We start from the raw sequence: 21,998 nt of genomic DNA, 5'->3' as shown, positions 1-21,998 counted from the left end.
TTGGCCAATGTCATATATATGAGGTAAATAAGTGGCAGAGGTAGATTTTGAACCTAGGTCCTTCAGTTCTAGAGTCAGTGTTCTTTACTCTGTCCCTGGTGAATGTTAATCCAGCTATTGAACCAGTATCAACTTTGACTTATTTTTTTTTAGGTAAAATGCATTATAATAGTCCATTTCTGAGTTGACCCAAGCATCAATGATTATAGAAATGACCCAGATAAAGCTTAGCTTGCGTGGAGAAGAGGATCCTGTTTTTTGAGGTTGTTATACCACTGACCTTACTGGATCAATACTATGAGTGATCTCAATGGGATGCTAGTTCAAAAGAGCAAGTGGCTTAAATTCCAGATTTTTATTACTAAAGATTCTGAATTTTTAACTCCCTCAATTTTGATTTGACCAATGAGCTTTTTTAAAAAAGTAATAACATTTAAAAAATCTGGAGTGTAACCAAAGTTCAAAGAATGAATGCAAGAACCTACCAAGAACACTTTTGGATCTGTGATTCGAGGGGCTATAAAATGCCTATTATACAGTTGAATACAATGCTAAATACATTACATATGTTCAATATTATGGCATTCAAAGCCAAATGACTTCTTAATGCTTGAGTATTAAAATAATTACCAAGCATTTTAATTTTTATGCATTTGCTTTATGATAATCATTGTTAATTAAAATATCTTATAAACACATCTTCACCAAATGATCATGATAAAAAAAGCTAATCCATTTATACAACTTTATTTTTTCCCATAGTTACAATTTAAGGTATTAATAATTCCTAAGAGAAAGCCTCAATGACTGGAAAGCAAGAAAGGCAAACAAGAGAATATCAAAATGTTAACATGAATTGACTGGTTGATTGATCTTGGTTCCTGTTTGGGGACAACATGTTGTTATGCAAATGTTAAGTTACAAACCGTATCTTTTAAATAATTTTTATTTTGTTTTTTAAGAACAACTCAATTCTTAAAGGCTGAGTATGATGCTCTGTAATCTTAAAAGAAATATATATGGAAGGGTACCAATGCTTTCAAGAAACATATTATATAAACTAGAACATCCTCCAAAAGTCTATCACAAATTCAATGAATGAGTCAAGCACAAATCTAATTAATATCTATTGAAAATTTTCATCCATTTATAACTGAGACTAACTTTGCTACTTGCAAACTATTCTAGATTTCTCATTTTTATATTACATTCATGCGATACTAATACTGAAACATAGACTGTTAGGATCACTAGCTTTGTTTTACTTTAAGAAAATAATACCCCAATGTTTGATTTTTTTAAATTATAAAACACATTTTTGAATGACAGCTTTAAAACCTGCCAGTTTTGCTTATGTGTGATTTTCCCCTGACTCTCTTCTTTGGGCACCTGTAGTAAAAACTACTTGAAAAATGAATGCCGAGAACTTAATCTTCTAACTTTACAGTGAAATCTGATCTCATTTTCCATTCAACCAAGCTCTTTTGGAAGTTATAAGATACATAGATGTGTGAAAGAGGTTCTCTATGATTTAAATGCATACTGATTAGATGATTAGATCTTCTATAGTTTAACACTTAAACTTCAGCATAATTAATCCTGAGATGACTTAAACTCTCAAATGTGCTTAAATTTCTGAGTAAGTATCAACATACCTTTCAGTTAAAATCTAGCTCACTTTTTCCCATTTCTGCTTGGGTGAGGCTTTAGAAATATTTTTCTGATCTTCTCCTTTTTGTCAGTACGCTGAAAGCTGTATTATGAAGCAGGAAAAATTCAAACAGAAAGAAGGAAAATGTTCCATACTTACCCTTTCTAAAGCACATACACGGTCCTGCAAAGAAAGCATAATGTATAATTAAAAAACTTCATTCCAATTAAAATTTTATTTAATTTCCTTTTTTCCTTTATTTATTATTTTAAATGTGTTAAAGTATTTTAAATGTATTTTTGTGTTTTTTATTTTAAATATATTTTAAATGTGTTAAAGATAAGAGAAGAAAAAAACAAATTATATTTAAAATAGCTGTCACTAGAAACAACTGAGCACTGACTCAAATGAATAACTTACAGCTGATCTCATAGGAAGCATAAGATATGGAGATGGAAGGGACTTGTAATAATCTCTTTACTTTACAGAGGAGGAAACAGAGACCCAAAGAGTTTAAGTGATTTGCCCAAGATCACATATGTCATGAGCCGTAAGACTAAAACCCATGTCCTTCAATATAAATCTAGTCATCCTCCCAGAGTTTGAATTGTAAGGTTCAATTTGGGGTAGCATATATTCAGTTACATTTGTTGAAGAAATTCTTCCCTACCATTACTTTTTAATTTAGAAGTAATTGGGCATGTAAATATGTACACATTGTGGGTATATGTAACATGTATGCATAGTATAAATATGCTAAATATAATACACAAGAGCCATACTTGTAATTATTCAAGGCAGCAACTTATAATTATTTAAGGGAGGTGTTCCAAAGGCAAAAGGTTCAATGGAGAAAAAGCCTTAGCTTTTAGATTTGTCAAGCAAAGCCTAAATCCCAGAATTTACCGAGTGTTTATTAGCTACTGACAATCAAACATAAATACAAAGGGAAGTGTAAACTTTTAAGGTGTCTACAGTTCAGATAGAAGTTTTACCAAAGAAAATAAGCAAATGAGAGGCATCAGGAATAACCTACATTTTTTATACATTTTATTTATATGTTTATTTATATTGTATTTGTTATAACATATAAATTTGAATTCATACATTACTGATAACACTGTAATGTGGCTGATCAGCTATGGCAACATACAGCTCTTCAAAGAGATTAATTATGGCTTTGACAGAAATAATAAAAACTGTCTACAAAGACAATATGAAAGGGATGTTTTCAATAGTTATAGACACAATCCCTCCCCCCTACCCCCCCAGGGTCAACTGATGGTTACAAATCAGATCTAGGATATGGTTCTTGCCCTTTAGTAAACTGATGATTTTCCAAAGGAAAACCTAGATCCTAAGGAGAGTGAAAGATCTGGAGTCTTGGTTGTAATCAAGTTGAGATGCAAACCTATATATATATATATATACACACACACACCTTTCAGGATAGTTTAAGCTCATTCCATTTTTTTTCCCTTTCAACATACTAAGAAAAGGTCTTTGGAGATATGAATATCTACCTATTTAATCAGATTTTATTTGATCTTAGGGGAAAGGAAATAAGAACAAAAGAAAAATGAGATCATTAGAATTAGAACAATCCTCAGAGGTTACCTTGCGGAACCCATACTTGAGGCAACAATTCCCACTAAACAATGCCATAGTAGTCATCCAGTCTCTACTTAAAGATATCAGCTCCCAGAGTAGCCCATTTTTACTTCTGAACAACTGTAATCATTTTTGTTAAGGTGAAATATACATTAATTGATGAAGAGGTCTAGGGGAGTGATTTCTTCTAAGTACATTAAGGTATATTTACCACTATATTAAATGGGACTAGACTACTAGGATATATGACTTCTGTTGATTTTTAACATTTTTTTGTTTTGTTTTGTTTTTACTGTCAGCTGTTATTATATCTACCTATAGCTGGTCTCTTCCTCTATTAATCTCCTAATATTCTACAGGCTAAGAAACTACAAAACCACTTACTAAAATTATGTCTAAAATGAGAGCAAGTAGTGTCCCAAATGATAGCACTGGGCAAAAGACTAATGTTGATCAGAAATGACATGCTATAAGTTCATTTAGTTTATTCTTTTTAAAGTTCAACTGGCCCAAATCCATTCTGCCACTGAAAGATACAACAAATGTATAAGAGGGAAAGACCAGAAGCAATGGAAAAATTGAATTTGAAGGACTGTCTCAGGAGAAGAGGTTTATTTGTAACACAAAGAATAGTTAGTATTTTGGAGCACAGAAAACTCTCTCTCCTGCCTTCCTAATGGTATGAAGAGAATGGTTTTTCCTAGGCTCATTAAAAAAAATTTTTTAACAGTTCTTTCTCCATGTTTTACTTTTCCCCCTCCTATCTAACTTCCAAGTTTTGTAGCTTGGAGTAGAGAAGGGTTATAGATATGCCTCCTCTCAATATACATGTGTATGTGTGTGCATGGCTAAAATTTACAACTAAATCAGGAAAACCTATGGATAAAACAGGCATATTTTAAACTATTTTATCTCATTGTTTATATTTGAATGCTGTGCTTGTCTTTCTCCTATCCCAATCTGACCTTCACCTTTACAAAAAAAAAAACTGCTATTTTATTAGTTATTTGTGTAATATCACATATGAGTGCTTTGTAATAAATTTTATATGGTGTCTCAAAGGAATTTCTAGATGTTGTCAAAGGGGATCTTACATATTAGTGCATCTGTGTGCAATCTTGCCCTATCACACTATGTAGGCTGAACCAGAGCCATTTATTAGATGTTCAATAATGACTGACATAAATCTCCAAGTATACATACTTTCAAAGGTTCAGAACACTTAAGGCTTCATTTTACCCCTAAACTTTAAAATTTTCCCAAGATTGAGTAGATCCCTATTTCTTAGGAAAAGACTAATTAAAATGGAAATCTTGGTGTGCTGAGGTGGCTCAATGTATTGAGAACCAGGCCTAGAGAGAGAAGGTCCTGGGCTCAAATATGACCTCAGTCACTTAGGTCTTATAGCAATTCTGCCTTGGAACCATTGATTCTAACATGGAAGTAAAAGATTAAAAAAAATTTTTTAAAGACAACTCAGAGGTGGTTGAAAACAAGTGTTTGTGTTGTTTTTCCAGTAAAAAAATGATAGAATTTACTAAATAATCTCTCTTTCTTATTCACTAACTCAAAAAGTTTCACAGATGATTTGACAGTTCTCAATATGGCTTAGGAAACTTCAAACAGTGTGTTATGATTAAGTATTAAGTATTGGTTACATGTTTTTTTAAAGTAATATACATGTTTTTAAGAACATAAACTTAAATTATTTAAAGCTGATTAAACTGTCAACAAAAAATGCCTTCAGTTACATTAAATTTAATTTTCAATAATATCTGCTTGCTAATCTTCTATACCTATTAATATTGCTAATCCAGTTAGCAGTAGGTTCCTGAATAAAATTTCAAATTAGCATGGCTCTTTGCCCCCATTTTTTTTAATGTGGTATTTAAAAGGAAAGAAATTCTTCTCACAAATCCATAAACTTATTACTTGTTTTTGAAATTTAAGCTTCAATCTTGCTTTGACTTTATATATGGCAAATCAGAGAAATAAAGTTAGGCAGAATAGTTTCACCATTTATTGTAGGATCTGGCAAAAGGAACAGAAATTATATGATAATATGGCTCAGGAATGACATTCAACATATTATAAATATATAATAGTTTAATTGGGCTTGTAATTACAATAGTATCAACAATGTATCTTTTCTTTGTTGTCCAACTGCACCTACTCAATCCTCTTTCTTTTTATCAATGGGCAAACCCAAAATTTTTGCTTTGTGTTTGTTTTGTATTTATCTAGTCCTGGTTCTCTTGAAAATCAACAATACTTGGGGGAAAGTTGGGGAAGATAGAAAAAAATCTTCTCCAGTACTCTCACTATCCACTTATTTTACAAATCCTGGAGAAGTGGTTGACTATGTGAACTTGGGAGAATCTCTTAACCAGAGGAACCTGTTTCCCAGTCTATAAAGTGAGTGGTTTAGATTAGATGACCTCTACTGTCCTTTCCATTTCTAAGTTCATGATCTTCTTTTAAATATACTTTTTATTTACTTATCTGTGCATAAATTGGAGCCCCCCCCCAGAATGTAAGCTTCTTGAGGTCAAGACTTGCTTTTTATTTTGCTTTTCTCTCCCCAAAGGTCATCACAGTGTTTTGTCCATACTAAGCAATTAATAAATGCTTACTGCATTAGAAAAAAAAAATAATTGGCCATGTTGTTTTTTAGAAAGTGCAATTCTGTCAATAAAAAATTCTTTGGTATGCAACTCCTTTTTAAAGCACATGCAATTCTTCCATTAGGGAAGTCTAACATCCAATATGCTTTTATGGCTAATACAGAGGCATAGAATCCCCATGTATATTGTTCCTATGAGGAAAAAAAACCCTGAGCTTGGGGGATGGGGGGGGAGAAATTCCTCCTCCCCAGTGTATTTTTTGGTGGAAAGGGAGACTTAGAAAAAACCTCATTTTATTCAGAATTTCTCCTTTTTTCCTTCAGGGCCTTCATGTCTTTAGAATATATATAATATATAATTTCACATCACATAATACATATAATTATATATATATGCAAAATGCAGTATGAATGGGGGAGTGCCAGATACTGATCACAAATGCAGACAATTTTCATATTGATCCATCTCTGTAGTTAGTTGAGACCAAATAGTTCACCATCTGTAGAAAAAGATACTGGAAAATGTGGCCTATTATGGCGATACAACTGGAAGCCTTTTTCAGAATTTTTTTTTATTTCCTTTTTTTTAAAAATCCTAGCCCACTCATTTCATTGATGGAGAGAATTTTGGAATTGGTATAATGAATAAAATCAGATTAGCAACTACTCTGTAATTTAGTCTTAGAGAGTAGTTTGTGGGCCCAGGAGAGCTAATTGACCTGCCCAGGATCACACAGTTAATATCAATCAGAAACAGGACTTAAAACCAGGTTCCCCCTGACTCTGAAGCTCCTGTATCTATTATACTGTATGGTCTTTGGCTTTCTTTTGCAAAATAAGGAAGAAAAGAAGGTATCAAACAAATTCTTTCTGTCTTATTATCATTCAATCTCTTTCAATGACACAGATCTTACAGATTTAGGAACTTTATCTGACTCTCCCTCAACGTAGTCAAAGTGAAAAGAGGACACATTTTTGGCAGGTCCTCTGATATATATCATGATAAAATGCTGCCATAAAGGTAGCAATCCACCATCAATAGATGATGCTTCTTAAACAAATTTTATGGTAATAATAATAAATTCTTTCCTTGATTTATTCACTGCCTATTAGCTGGTCCCTAGACTACAAAAGACATATATTTGCAGATCTGGGGTTAGGAATGCAGTCTGTCTTTGGGTGACAAAGTAAACCTAAATGGCCCTTTGAAGGACTGAATCCATAGACCCAGGCATTTCTCTAAATGAGAGAGTTAATCAGCCACAGACTTATGAATGCAAACAAAGAGAACAAAGGACAACTTGACAGGAAAAAAAAAACAAAAAAAGCTTTCAATTTTTCCCGATATAAGGAATTTGAAAAGAGGGCAGCTGGGGCAAGTCCAGAGGAGGGTTACCAGATGGTCTGATCTGGAAATGATATGACAGTCAGCTAAAGGGTCTGGAATATGTAACTTGAAGAAGAAAGTTCTTTGGGAGACGTACTAGTTCTGTTCTCCGTTTTCTAAATGGCTCTCTTGCAGATAGGAAGAGATCCTTATGTTGCATACTTTTCAAGGGCAAAAGCAGGGTGTGGGAGAAAAAATATAAGTAAAACTTTTTTACCATTTGGAACTCCCTAACAATGGGATAGACTGCCTTACTAATGATGTGTCTAAACAAAGATCGACAATTTGTCAGGGAAATTGTGGAGGAGATCACCACATGCATGAAAAGCTAAGGTTCAAGGAAAGCTAAAGTCTCTTTAAACTCTATAATTCCATGATCAAATACTTGAGGATTTTAGAAACTTGTATTAAGATGAAAGGCCTTAATGGACAACTAATATCAAAGAAATATCAACAGTGAGAGAAGTTGAATAGCATTCATTTTAGAAGCAAATTTCCTTCATGGCATATATGCCATGTATTCTAGTACAACGGTATCCTAATGAAATATGGTATGTTTATACCTCCATGGGTAACAGTAGTAAATTCTCTCTTGCGTTGACTCTTTAACATTCACAAAATCATCTTTTACTCACTTTTGCCCTACATAATTGATATTAAAACAAGAGCAATATACACTGTATATTCTTAGCTTCTATAGTTGGACAGTGTGGTGACTTTCATCACTAATCATACAACTTTTAAATCATTATTAAAATGATAATATCAGTTATGAAGGCTGGCATTCAAAGTCTACTTTCAAACTTTCTGGAAAGTATGAATCTTAAACAGAAAAGAACCTGAAGTTATGTTCACAAAAAACATCAGTTTAAAATCTGACACTCCCAGTCTGTCAAATTTTATTAAAAAGAATTTCTAAGCTAAGAGATTAAAAATAAAACTTGGTTTATGATTAAGTTAACAGTCAAGTTCCATATGCAAAATTGCTTTTCACCTACTAAAAGTCAAAAAGTGTTTTCTCATCCTTAAAATGGAAACTTTGGCTAAGAAAAATTGCAACCATTTTCAAAATGTCCCAATACTCAAATTTTAAAATGCTTTTTGTTCAACTACTAAGGAACCCTTCAATCCATTGTTTACTAACCCATTTCACAACAGTGGTATCTTTCTCACTGGCTATTGCTCATAATTCTTGAATTCTTAGAATAATATCCTTCATGGTACACATATAAAATTAAAATATACAAAATAAATAAAGGACTGGTAATAATTAGAAATAGGAACTGTAACTATGAATAAGATACCAGTTAAAATCTTCTTATGAAGAAAACCCAATTAAAAAAAAAAACAAAACATCAGTTGAACAAACCAAGATTTTACCACAGGAGTTGCGTGGATGACAAAAGTGATTTACTTATCTACCCAGAGACTGAATTTCATAAGCATAGGAAGTTAACAAAATTTCTCTATCAAGTTAATATTTAGTGTTTTTTTTCATTAAATAGAAGTATATAAAGTTAGTTTCTATATGAAGGTCACTCCCAATTTTTTGCCTTCTTCTGATCTCTTGAAAATAGAGATTAAAAAAGGCCTAGTAATGGTAAGTTATTTTAGATATAATTAGCTGCAGCACTTAAAAAGAAAATGAACAAATTTTATAATTACTTAAAAGTCACTTAACCTCTCTCTTTTTGCTTTTCAGTATTAAAATGAATCAAATTGGATTTGATCATCTCAAAAGCCTCTTCAGGCTTTCTGTGGTAATTCATGAGATTTCTCAATACTTGATAAGAAAACCTAGAATGATTGATACCCAGGATCTAAATGAACACCTAATGTACTATCCTATCCCTTAACTTGACTCCACTTTACCTGTGGGGATGATAGCCTTTGATAAAACACAGAGGCAAAAACACAACAATAAAACGGAAATAGGGAAATGGGGTTACAGTGTGGGTCATCTGCTCCTAGTACCTTGATGTAAATACTGGTAAAACACTGTACTCTCCTTTGGCCATTTCTTCTACCATTACTTTCAAGTTTGAACTATTTTGGGGGAGACACCAGAATATTCCCTGGGCTCTGTGTCCCAAAAGGGAATGGGAATCAGTATCAAGTACAAAAGCAGAGTTTGGGGGAAAATGTAGAGGAAGGTATTGAAAATGAGGTTCTATCACTATGACTGGAGAGATCTGAAAGAAGGTAAAGCCTTTAAAGAGCTTTCATTCAAGTTCACACGAACACCCAAACTTCTGGCTGCTGATCTGAACTGAACATCAAAGAGATCAGAGACACCCTTTGCTATTTTAGGTTATGAGGCAGAGCAAAAGGGTTCTCTGAATTTTCATTTTCCTTTAAACACAGCAAAAGAATCGCTTCAAGGATTCTTCCTTCAAAGCCCATGTACAACATCTGGTGTGTAGGTGTGTGCTCATGATTCAGTCTCAAACAAAATGAAGTGTAAAAGAACATAAAATTCCCTTTCTCTTGGAAATGTCCAATTCCTCACTGAAACCATACTGGCAGTAATAGGCATACGGGCACTTGTTCAAGGGTGTTCTCTCAAATGAACGACATCTGGACTAGAGAACAAGCAAAGAATATTTGCAAATATAATAAAGGCTGTGATGGTGGTTAGAGGCAATGCTAGTGACAATTATAGCAATTGTGCAGAATGACTGCCTCAAAGAAGAGCAGCTTCAGTTGGTAGGGGCAGCAGGAGTTCAGCATTAGAAAACACAACATAACATAACACAATACACACACATATTGTCTCTTTCAAAAGGAATAAAGGGATTTACATTTCAGAAGTAAGGTATGCCTCCACTTTGAAAGTGTAAACATATATCTTCTAAATGTACCTTGAGAACCTAGGCAAATCACAATACTATGATGATTAAGGACTGATTTATGAATTTGTGCAAAAGCAATAGAGGATGTTTTCATTTTCAAGTTGCCAAAACTTTGCTCATCTGATTTCCACCAAGGGGGCTGAACAGCTGGCTACATGGAAGGCTCCCTGGGGCTAATATCTCCTCAGTATCCTTGTAGACTGTGTGAATGAGAGAAAAAGAGGGAGAGACACAGACAGAGACAGGGAGAGAGAGGCAGAGACAAAGACAGAGACAGAGAGACAGACAGGCAGAGTGACAGACAGACAAAGAGACAGTCACAGAGACAGAGACAAAGACATAGAGAGAATATTCCAGGTTTCTTAGCAGTAAACTATTCTTAAACTACTCCTTCTTTCTACCCTCTTACCCATCTGAAAGCAGAATTATAGTAGTTTATAAGCTCAGAGATCTAGAGTTTCAAAGGAACACAGAAGACATCTGGTTTATTCCTTTTATTTTACAGACAAGGAAACTGAGATTAAGTGACATTCCTGAGATCAGAGGTAGTCGGTGTCAAAGCTAATATTTGAAACCATGTTCTCTGATTTCCTAGACAGTTCCCTTTTTTTTTCTGAGCTATTCTTCTACCATAGTGGACTGCAGACTAGTACATATTTTGCCCTGCATGCTTTGGAGCCATCCAGTGGCATATGAGTAAGATACTTCTTGGAAATAAATTGCTTACCTTTGGAAAACTGAGTTAAACCATCTTGTTACTGACATCCAGAGTTGTTTGTGGAATACTTTCAGGAATCAAAGCACAGCTGTTATTAGATGTTGCATTAGATCCTTTAACCTCTCTTTCCTATTCCATATTTTCATCTCATTTTATGGATAAATATTTTTAATATACTGCCAGCTCTCAATTATCTGCTCTAATGAGGACCTGATCATCATGCTGTTAACCATTCAGCATGAGATTTTTAAGTAATTTGTGTTCATTTTCAATATGAACCATAAATTTTTTTTGGTCTGCTTTGTCTTTAGGAAGTAGCTTTGTCTTCCTAATCTTAATTTAATTTATTAAATTAATTTAATTTAACTTAATTTAATCTTAATTCCTAATCTTAGTAGCTTTGTCTTCCTAATCTTAAATTTGGTTTGTGTTTAGTTTTCACTTTGTGAATATATGAGCATATATGGATTGACAGTAGGGAAAGTTGAGAAGGGAAGCTGGCCTAAGTGTTGAAAGATGATAAGGTTTAAGATAACTTGTACTTGGAAGATGAAGAGCTGACTTATACTGTCATCTGAGAGAGAAAGAGGGGGAAGAAAAGGGTGAGGGAAAAGGGAGGAGGGAAAGGGAGAAAGAGAGGAAAAATTGGAGAAGAAAAGGTAGAGGGACAGGAAAGAGGAGTGTGAGGAGAGAGAGGAGAAAAGCAAAGTGGTGAAGGAGAGGAAGGGAGAGAGAATCAGTGAGGGAGGGAGAGAGTGTCTGCACATAAACGAGTACATGCATGAGATCACCGCCTTAGGACCAGAAAAGCCCAGAGAGGTCATTTTTCCAACCTCCTCATTTTACAAAAGAGGAAACTAAAGCACAGAGGTCAGATTCCTTGTCCAAGGTCCTGTAGGTTGTAACAGAGGTGGAATTTACACCCTCTCTGACTCCAAATATTTATTAATATAACTATAAATATCAACTTACCCTGAATACCCTGAAATGGAAAAAAAAAGTTTTAAAGTATTCAGTTCCTAAATATGCTAAATATTCCTAACTATAAAATACTTAACTGCTTTATCTTCAAATTGGGCTTCATTTTCATTTGTCAAAGGTGTCTGATTCTCATCTTCCCAAGATGGAAGTTTAAATAGTAGCTTCAGCTGTTTAAGAGATGTGCCCAGAAAAAAAGGTGGAAGAGCTGTTTTATTGTAAGAAAATGGAAAATACTCAAAATACTTTTCTCATACAAAACACATGGAGTACTAAAAAGACTATACTAATTTCTTATACATATATATACATATTGGCATGTGAAGTCTTCCCTTACTTTCCCAATTGGAAGTGAATTTGCCTTTATTTGAACTCCCTCATTTGGTTTGTAATCCTCTTATTTGTACCATATTTTAATTTGCTTTATGCTCATCTTTGTGCCTATCTTCATATTCTTAATAGATTATAAGCTCCTTGAGGTAAGGGATTATGTCTTATGTTTGTACCCTTTAACACCTCTCAGAGTTATAAGTAGCTATTAGTATATATGCATTCAATTACCCTGTTGAGTCAAGTCAATAAACATTTATTCACCATGTGCCAGGCCCTTTGCCAAGTGTTAGGGGACACAAATACAATAAAAAAGAAAGTCAGGCGTGGTCCTCCAGGAGCATACATTATAAAAGGGCAAGACACACATAAAGGGGAGCCAAAAAGTGCAGGTGGAGAGGAAATTATATGTTGGGGGTGTAGTGGTAAAGTCCAGACAGTCAGAAACAGAGGAACAAAGTATGACTGACCTGGACGGTTTAGAAATGGAAGTTTCAGGAGGAACTCACCCATGGAAGAGGGGGCCATAGGACAGAGGGATATTCTAGAATGACAAAGCCATAGACACTGAGGGAACTTCCATGGTGAGAAGACAGCTGAGTTATGGAGGTAAGTGAATAAAATAATCATAGCAATTTCAAAATCAAAAACCTAAATTTATTTCTGATTATTTCTTTCAAGAAGCAATGTGCCTGCTTAAGAATTTTTAAATGAATGGTTTTTTTTAATATACATGCTTCTGGGGTTAGCAAGAAACATTTGCCCCCTCATCACTAACAATAAAAGTAATAGCTGAATATATTTAATTCAAATTGCTCTGAACTCCCTTGGTTTCATCACAGTTTCTGGAAGTAAATAGTGCTAAATTCTAAAAGCTATGAAATGAGAGAAACTAGAAGGTAATGAGTAATCAAGAATGCCACTGGAAGTTTAGCCATCATCATCATGATTACCATTCAAAGTTGTTCATAAGCTATTTTCTATGAACTTATGTTTGTAATGCTTTGATATGTGTATTTAAATATAAATGATTTCCTTTGGAATCATATTATTTTATATATTCCAAAATATTATTCAAAGAAAGTTTGATAGATTTTTATCTGAATTCCAAAGAAGTACTATGACACAATAAAGCTTGAGAACTCTTTTACTAGACAATCTTTGTGGGCTTATTTTTATTGTCACTGTTGTTAGTGGTGGTGGTAACGTGTCTAAGACTATAATTTTGTCACATGTATAGAATTCCCTGTTGAGGAAACTCCCTCTAATATAGCAAATTGGCAAATAACCTGCATTTTATAGTATTAGGGAGCTGAGAGGTTATCTTTGTGGTCTCAGATGACACAGTGTCTGTTAGTGCCAGGAGCTGAACCCAGTCTATCTTGACTTCAAAGTCAACTCTAGTCAACAAGCCACAATACCTTTGTAGAAAGTTACATCTTTAAAATGTAATTTTATTACTATGTGCCAAGCATGTGACATTCTCACCACTAGCATCATTGCCTTGGAGTCCTCTTTTTACAGGTTAAAATTCAAATTCAAACTAAAAATTAGAATTAATTAAAAATTTAAAAATAAATTAATATACATTAAGATGCAAACATTAATGAAAACAATAACATTAAACTAATCCATGTTCCTTCGTGAAAGCATACTATAGTCATGGATAGAGAGCTGGCTTGAGAATCAGGAGAATACAACTTCAAGTCTTGCCTGTGACATATCCTGACTGCATTACAGCAAACCAAGTCACATAACTTCTCAATCTCCCAGGACACGTCAGGCAACTCTCTAAGTCTATAAATTGCTGATCAGAATTGGTACGCCAATGAAAATATAGGCTCAGAGATCTAGAGAAAGAAGGGAAATAAATTAAACTGTCTAATTCAACCTCTTCATTTTTTAAATAAGGAAACAGACCCCAGTGAGATTAGGCAACTTGTCCATGTTACATTGGTAGGATCAGAGAAAGATTTGAAAACAGGCACTCTGATTCAAGTATTCTTTAAAGTATATAAAAATTTATCATATATTTAATACATCTTCCCTCCAAAAAATACCAATCTTTTGTGAATTCTAACACTTGGTTCTGTCTGATGGGGGTTAACTTGAAGCAGGTTAAACTGGTAGATCATTGGGAAAGGGAGATGAGTAGGAAGTAACACAGAATGGGAAAGAGAGGGGTCTTGATTCACAATTTTGGGTCACCCTGTATATGTATGTATAAGTACTGGGTGACCCAAAAGTCTCAGTGCAGAAAGTTCAGAAAAACAAATATAGGGTAAGTCTTCCTCTTTACCCCTTTCAGCACTATTACCATCAGAAACATTTTTAGGAGCATTTATCTTTTTTTCCTTCTATAACATTTTATTATAAAAATAAAAGTCTTTTTAATGCTAGGTCTTGTCTTTTGTTGTTTAGTTATTTTAGTCATGTTGGACTCCTGGTGACCCCATTTGGTCTTTTCTTGGCAAAGATGCTGGAGTGGTTTGCCATTTCCTACTCCAGCTCATTTATAGATGAGGACATTGAGACAACCAGAATTAAGTAATTTGCCTAGAGTCAGACAGCCAGTAAGGATCTGAGGTTGGATTTGAACTTGGGTCTTCCTGAATCTAGGTGTAGAACACTATTCACTGCACTATCTAGCTATCCCATTAAATACATTTTTAAGGTCTATCTGGTCATGACACTGTATCAAACATTATCAACGTGCTATTTCTCTATGTTTTCATTTTTTTTTTCCCCATGACCTATTCTTAAAGCAGAAACTGCCCAAAGGCTTCTGGATTCCCCTGTATACCTTTTCTACCTATATACATATATATGTATTATATATACATATAATTAAATTAGAATCTTAAATCAATATTAGCTAACATACCAGTTAAGCTAAGTTAGCAAGTAACTACTTAAAATTGTAAAAACAAAATCCTAATTAAAGATTACAGTCTTTTAAATAGCCAAGAAGAATAGGTCAAAGGGAAATTAAAATGTTGACAGATGAGCACAGTGACACGAAAAGATAGGCTCTTAAAATGTTTTTTGATGGTAATGATGCTGAAAGGGATGAAGGGGAGGGCTATATGACTTCACTAGACATTTTTCATCTTCATTAATAGCTTCATATTTTCATTTTCTTGAAGAATTTTTAATTTTGCCTTTTATTTTGGTAACTCATTTTGAATTTGGTGAAAAATGATAGCCTGGAGAAGAGAAGGCTTACAAAGCCTTGAATAAGAATTATTTCCAGTTGATTTATAAAATATGATGAATAAGCAGAAAGAAAATCAAGGTACAAAATGGAAAAAAGCATCCTTAATAAAAATGTTTTTTTTTTAAATTCTGGATTGCACATGTTCTTCCACCAGGAATTCAAAGTCACAGAAACACCCACATCTTGCTACAAAATTTGACACTGCAGCTGCCCTACTTCAAGCCCTCTTCACCTCCTGTTTAGACTTGTGCTATTACTTCCTGATTGCTTTTTCTGCTTCCAGCTCCTGCTCTCTCCAATTCATCCTCAACACAGTGACAAAATAACCTTCTTAAAACACAGTTTTGATCAGGTCACTCCCTTGCTCAGGAATATTCAGGGTAATATAGATGGCTCAACGTGATATTTAAAGACTTCACAATTTGGCTTTAGCCTATATTTCCAGAATTATTTCATATAATCTCCATTCTTACTATTCACATTCCAACCAAATTGGTCTCCTAGCTGTTCCCTGAACTTGACATTCTATCTCTGCCTTTGCATAGGTTGATTCTCTTATCACTCACTCTTTAATTCTCATAAGAATTCCTAAAATTTTTTATCAAGACTCAATCCATGTGTTCTTTCATACTTCTTTTCCGATCCTCTTAGTGGTTAGTTCTTGTCCCTCTTAAAATTGTCTTGTACTTACTTATCTGTTTAACATATTGTGTTCCTTAGTAGATTATAAAATCTTTGAGAGTAGGGACTTTTCATTTTCTGCCTTTATGCCTTTAACACCTACCATTTTGCCTTAAAACTTAATAAATTCTTGTAGGAAATATATGGAAAAAAAACTTCTTTGGTGTTCCTAAGTCTATTTCTCTTTTTTGGTTAGTAATATCTCACACTACATGAACCAATAAATTACTAGTATCCGTGTTGTTATTGCACATATGACAAAACTGTCATAAGAAGCCAAAAATAAGATGCAAGAATTCTGTTCTGCTTATTTTTTCTCTAAGAAAACTTTAATTAAAATTACAGTGGATATTCAACATATGAACTTCATTTAAAACTATAACCTAGATCAATGATGGTGAATCTTTTAGAGATTGAGTGCCCAAACTTCAACCCTCACACCACATTTGAGCACTCCCTTACTCCAGACAGGGAAGGGAGGAAGTACTCCCACTGGGCTACTGGGTAGAGATGGAAGGTCATGTGAGAAATGTCTTCAGGAATGTGTGGAGATGGAGAAGGGAGCAACCCCCTACCCCAATCAGCATAGGGTTGTCAATATGGACTTAGATGAAAGAAGGCCAAGGAAAAAGTTTAATAACAATATTCTTAGTTTATGAAAAGATGCTCTAAGGCTTGTATTGAAGAAATGATCCTTTCTAAGACAAATAAGAGGGAACTAGGTAAATTTGTACTGGGAAGAGAGGGGCTTATGTTTAGTAATTTAGTAGATATTTCTCATATGATGATTTACATAGATAATGGTAGAGATTCAATTAAAATTAATTAAAACAATTAATAACTAGCAAAGCATCAGGATATAAAGGCACATAAATAATCAAATTTAGCAGACTATCAATAATATAAAATAAATGTGAAGAAATAATCAGATTTTCTGTAAATTGCCAACAAAATGTAATAGGAAGAGATAGGAAAAAACTCCATTCTAAATAAAAATAGGAACATATAATATTTGGTTGATAGTATAGCTACCAAGGAACTATTTAAATTCAGCTAAAATATTTTTTCAGAAATAAAGATAAGCATAAATAAAGGGTGAAATATTAATTACTCATCATTGAACTGTGCCAAAATAAAAAATGGCAACATGATCTAAATTTATTCTCTACCATATCAATCATACTATCAAAAGTCATTATAGAAATAAGGAAAAAAAACCAAATGATATAATTTATCTAGAGTTGTATTTGTGAACCCATGACACACATGCCAGAGGGGACACTCAGAGCCCTCTCTCTGGGCATGCATGATGTCACCCCAGCAGAGAACTCATCAGAGTTCATTACTAAAAAGTCAGAGATATATATAGGGACAGGCTGCTCCCCTCACTTTCTACACTGTGAATCTGAGGATATTTCTCACATCACTTACCTACCCCTCTAAAAGTTCACCATCACTGATCTAGAGTAGAGAAAGTTTAAGAATCTCAAGAGAAATATTAGAAAGACAGATACACACACACACACACACACACACACACACACACACACACACAGGTAGATAAGGGAGTAACAATACCAGATTGGAAAATAAACTATAAAGTTATAATCAACAAAACTATTTGGTACTATTTTTATTCAGAAAACTCCATGTCAGGAACATAACAGGTACAGAACATATAGAAACAAATGAACATAGGAACGCAATGTCCAATAAGCCCATAAAAATCTCAACTACTACAGTAAAAATATCACTGTTGAGTAAAACTTCAGGGAAAACTGGAAATTAGTTGGCAGAAGCTGGAACTAGACTAACAAAACATCTCAAATTACTTATGATTAAACTCTAAATAGATACTTAAGCTAGAAATAAAAAGGTCACATAAGAGAAAATCAAGAAAAGATATATATATATAGATATATAGAGAGAGATATATTGCCAAATAGGATAAAGAGGGTCATGAAGGATAAAATAGATAATTTTGACTGTATGCAATAGAAAAGTTAATACATACACAAAATCAATGCAGGTAAAAATGGAATATAACTGATCAACTGAAAGAAAAAATATATGCAATTAGTTTGTTTAAGAAAAGTCTAAAAGGTAAGACATTCTTGGGAAAGATTACAATGTATAAGAATGAAAGCAATCTCCAACAGAGAAATGGGCAAAGAATATGAGCAGAGAGTCCTCAAGGAAAAAAAATCTAGACTATCAATATCAATATGAAAAAAGCAGTAAATCGCTAATAAAGAAATCAAACTAAAAACAATTCTGAGGTTTTGCATAACATTAATCAGATTGGCAAAAATGACTGAAAAGGAAAATGACAATTGTTGGATGGGCTAAGATGAAGCAGGCACATTAGTGTATCACTTATGGAGCTATTCATCATTCCACACATTCTGGAGAGAAAATTTGGAACTATACTAAAAAGTGACTAAAATTATGCATCTGAGCATACCTATTGACTCAAAGATGTCTTATATTACAAAGATATGAAATAGAATGGAAAAGAATATATATGTTTATATATGTGTATAAACATACACATACATGTAAACAAAAACACAGAAGCACTTTTTGTTTTTTTAAAAGAACTGAAAACTTTAAAAATATTCATCAATTGGGAAATAATTACAAAAATTATGACATTGATATAATGGAATGTTACTAGTTTAGGAAAAAATTATGAAAATGTAGGGATGAAAAAACAAAAAAGATTTGTATGATATATGCAAACTCAGAAGAACAACATACACAATGACTATTACACTGGAAAGGAAAACAACTATGAGACTTAAGAATTGTGATTAAAGTAAGGATCCCAAAGGATTGATGATGAAGCATGATACACACTTTCCAAAGACAGTGATGTAGTCAATTAGACATATATCTTTAGTCACAGCCTAGATGTGGATTCATTTTGTTTGAATACGATTATTCATTAAAAGTTGTAAAAAATAACTGAGGAGGTGAGGATAGTAATAGTAATATTAAAAAAATGAAGAGAGTCTGAAAAAAATTAAATGAATAGAAGGGAGTATAGGAAAAAAGTAGAAGGATAGCTTTAAAATTAAAGTATTGAATTTCTTGTGTAGTTATAACTAGTAAGCTATATATAATAGAGATGAATAGTTTGGTAAACCATTAGTATTTTATGATACTTTTCAAATTCTGCTTAACAAAAAAACAAGAAAATATGTGTTTTCTAAAGAACTTTCTGATTACAAGGGTTATGACATACTAGAATAATCTAGGTAAAATATGGTATAAATACATTTTCTTTTTTTTTTAAACCCATACTATGGGTACTATGTATTGGTTCCAAGGCAATAAGAGTGGTAAGGGCTAGGCAAGGTTAATTGACTTGCCCAGGGTCACACAGCTGGGAAGTGTCTAAGGTTAGATCTGAACTTAGGACTTCCCGTCTCTAGTCCTGGCTCTCCACCCACTGAGCCACCCAGTTTCCCCCTATAATCACATTTTCTGATGAATCCTTCCTATTTTGTTTTCTTCCTTTAACTTTTTTTCTTTCTTGCTATCTTGTAAGGTTAATGTAAGTGAAATTTTGCTTAGAGTAACTGGGTTCTTAATCAATCAATAAGTATTAAGTTTTGATTATGTGATAGACATTTGTGCCAAGAACTGCAGAGACAAAAGAAAGGTAAAACAATTACATATTTTTATTAAATATTTGATAAGTGAATAATGGATAACATTAGACTCTTATTTTTAAAATTGTGAGACTCAGGAAGAATGAATGATCATTTTTACTCCCCATGAAATAATTGCTTTTCTTCTTAATTAAAAAAAAAAACCCTTATCTTTCATCTTAGAATCAATATTGTATATTGAGCAATGGGGGTTATGTGACTTGCCCAGAATTACATAGCAAGGAAGTATCTAAGGTCTAACTTGAAACTAGGACCTCCTTCTCTAAGTCTTGCTTTCTAGCTACTGAACCAACTATCTACCCCCTAATAAGTTCCCTTTCAGAGAAACCCTTTGAGATATTATATGAATCATAAGAAAGGCAAAGAAAAAAGCTATAAAAAAGGTGGGGAACTAGATATAAATCTCTTTATTGCTTATGATTTTCATAAAGCATTAAACATGTCTTTTTAAAATTAAACTATCCAATTTTGATCTTTCATATTTACTAGATATTATCAATAGTATTTGTTTAAAATTTTCAATATTAGTCTTTTTCAGAAGGAGAAATGAAAAATAGTAGTTTATTCTAAGATTTGGTATAGATATAGGAAAAACTATAACTATATATAGTTCTATATTACACTTTGGTGATTAATTTGATTGAAATAATAATTTGAATCTCATAGTTCTAAATGAGGTGCTTACAAATTCTGAGATTTGACATATGATGAATGAAAAATAAAAATAAAAATCATCTGTACAAATGATTCCAGTAAATATTAGTAAGTATAAAGTCATACTTCCAGTTAGATGGATATTTGAAAAACCATAAAGAAATCCAATTCTTCCATATGAATTGTAACAAAGGGAGAAAATGACCCTAGAAAGCTCAATGACAAAGAAACAGAAATTAGCTACTGTCTGCTTCAGAACTGTATAAAATGATCATTTAAGGTTAACAAAGACTTGTAGGAGGAACCTATTAGTGAAGTCAGCCCATATTGTACAAGTTCTCACAAAAAGATCTGAAGCTAATTTATCACTCACAATGGGGGAATCAAGACGAAGTAGGCTCTATTCAACCTATAAAAAAGTACCAGAGGGGACATGTTAGAACATAAAATCCCAATGAGGATGCAAATATGAGTAAACAAAAGAAAACAACAAGTACAATGAATTAAGAGAAGCTCAGAAGAGATTGACCTGATCACAGTTATAAACAGAGCCTCAGAGGGAGTAAAGTGACATGAATAAAAGAACAAGAGTAATGAAAAGAAATGAATTAAAACTAATTTTTTTGATGAAAATACAAATGAAGAGTGTAGAAATAAAAAAAGAAAAAAGAAAAAGAAAAAGTGAGAACAGAAAAGAAAAAAATAAAAGATTTTACCCAAGCAACATACACCCTATAATTCAGAATGGAGCAATTAGAACTCAATAACATGATGATAAAACTAGGAAAAAGTCAAAAGACTGAAAAATGGAAGAAAACAAAAAAAGTATCTATCAAAAAACTCCTCAAACACAGGTTAATGAAAGAAAACTTTAGTTACAGTCTTCAGGGAAAATGATGATTTTTAGACAAAAAACCTAGACACCATATTTCAAGAAATCATGAGGAGGGAAAATCCTAGTTCATGTCTATTAGAACCAGAGGGCAAATAAAAATAGAGAGAATCCCCTGATCATAATATGCTAGAAATTCAGAATTGAAAAATGATCATCATTAACATTTTTGAGTAGTCAGAAAGAGTCCAAGAACCCAAGAACAGCAAGCAAAATCATATAATATTTAGCAAAAATTTTAGATGTTAATTAGAAAATATTGGAATAAGCCAGACATAGGAGCTGACATAAGACTCATTGCTATAGGGAACTCTCAGATGAGAAAGCCCTCTCAATCATACAGATTAGTGCTAAAGGATATGTGGCCTGCCCTGGGGGTAACATAACCAGTTTGTGTAGGAACTGTGTCTCAGTAGGATTTAATAAAGGTAAATTGAGGTGAAGAATTCTGAGATTTATCACTTTGTTAATAGGGTGTGAACCTGTTAACAAAGTACGGCAAATGGCTACCTCAGTTAAGTAACTGCCCCAGAGAAGGAGGCAGCATCTTTTTTTTTTTAAATAATCATAGAACAAAGAACAACTGTGTAGATGAGGAAGATATCTCCATTGGTTACAATGCTGACACCATCATGGGGGTGGTGACTACATGTGAAAGGGAGTTATCACATGCATGGACCAGTAACCATCCCTTTCTGCCACTGAGGAATATTTAATTGATTTATGG

At 33.2% G+C, this 21,998-nt stretch overlaps 1 protein-coding gene across 13 annotated transcripts in view; it reads right to left on the bottom strand.

The window, feature by feature from the left end:
- CEP128 (centrosomal protein 128) overlaps positions 1-21,998 on the bottom strand; it is a 566,439-nt gene that overhangs the window by 74,770 nt on the left and 469,671 nt on the right. For 9 of the 13 annotated variants that reach the window (XR_008914955.1, XR_008914954.1, XM_056810609.1 and 6 more), the window contains 2 exons: positions 11,901-11,990; positions 1,811-1,834 (listed from right to left, as the gene is read on the bottom strand). Coding sequence is in view for 11 of the 13 variants with exons in the window: in XM_056810609.1 (XP_056666587.1) it covers positions 1,811-1,834; positions 11,901-11,990 (114 nt within the window). In the remaining 2 variants the exon portion in view is untranslated. Of the gene's footprint in view, positions 1-1,810; positions 1,835-11,899; positions 12,029-21,998 lie in introns of those variants that run through there. The other 4 variants (XM_007472706.3, XM_056810611.1, XM_056810610.1 and 1 more) reach the window with 2 other exon arrangements.

Source organism: Monodelphis domestica, chromosome 1 (assembly GCF_027887165.1).
Source record: "Monodelphis domestica isolate mMonDom1 chromosome 1, mMonDom1.pri, whole genome shotgun sequence".
Lineage (NCBI taxonomy): Eukaryota > Metazoa > Chordata > Mammalia > Didelphimorphia > Didelphidae > Monodelphis > Monodelphis domestica.
Note: the sequence above shows the minus strand (reverse complement) of the source record. Positions and strands in the feature narration are given on the sequence as shown.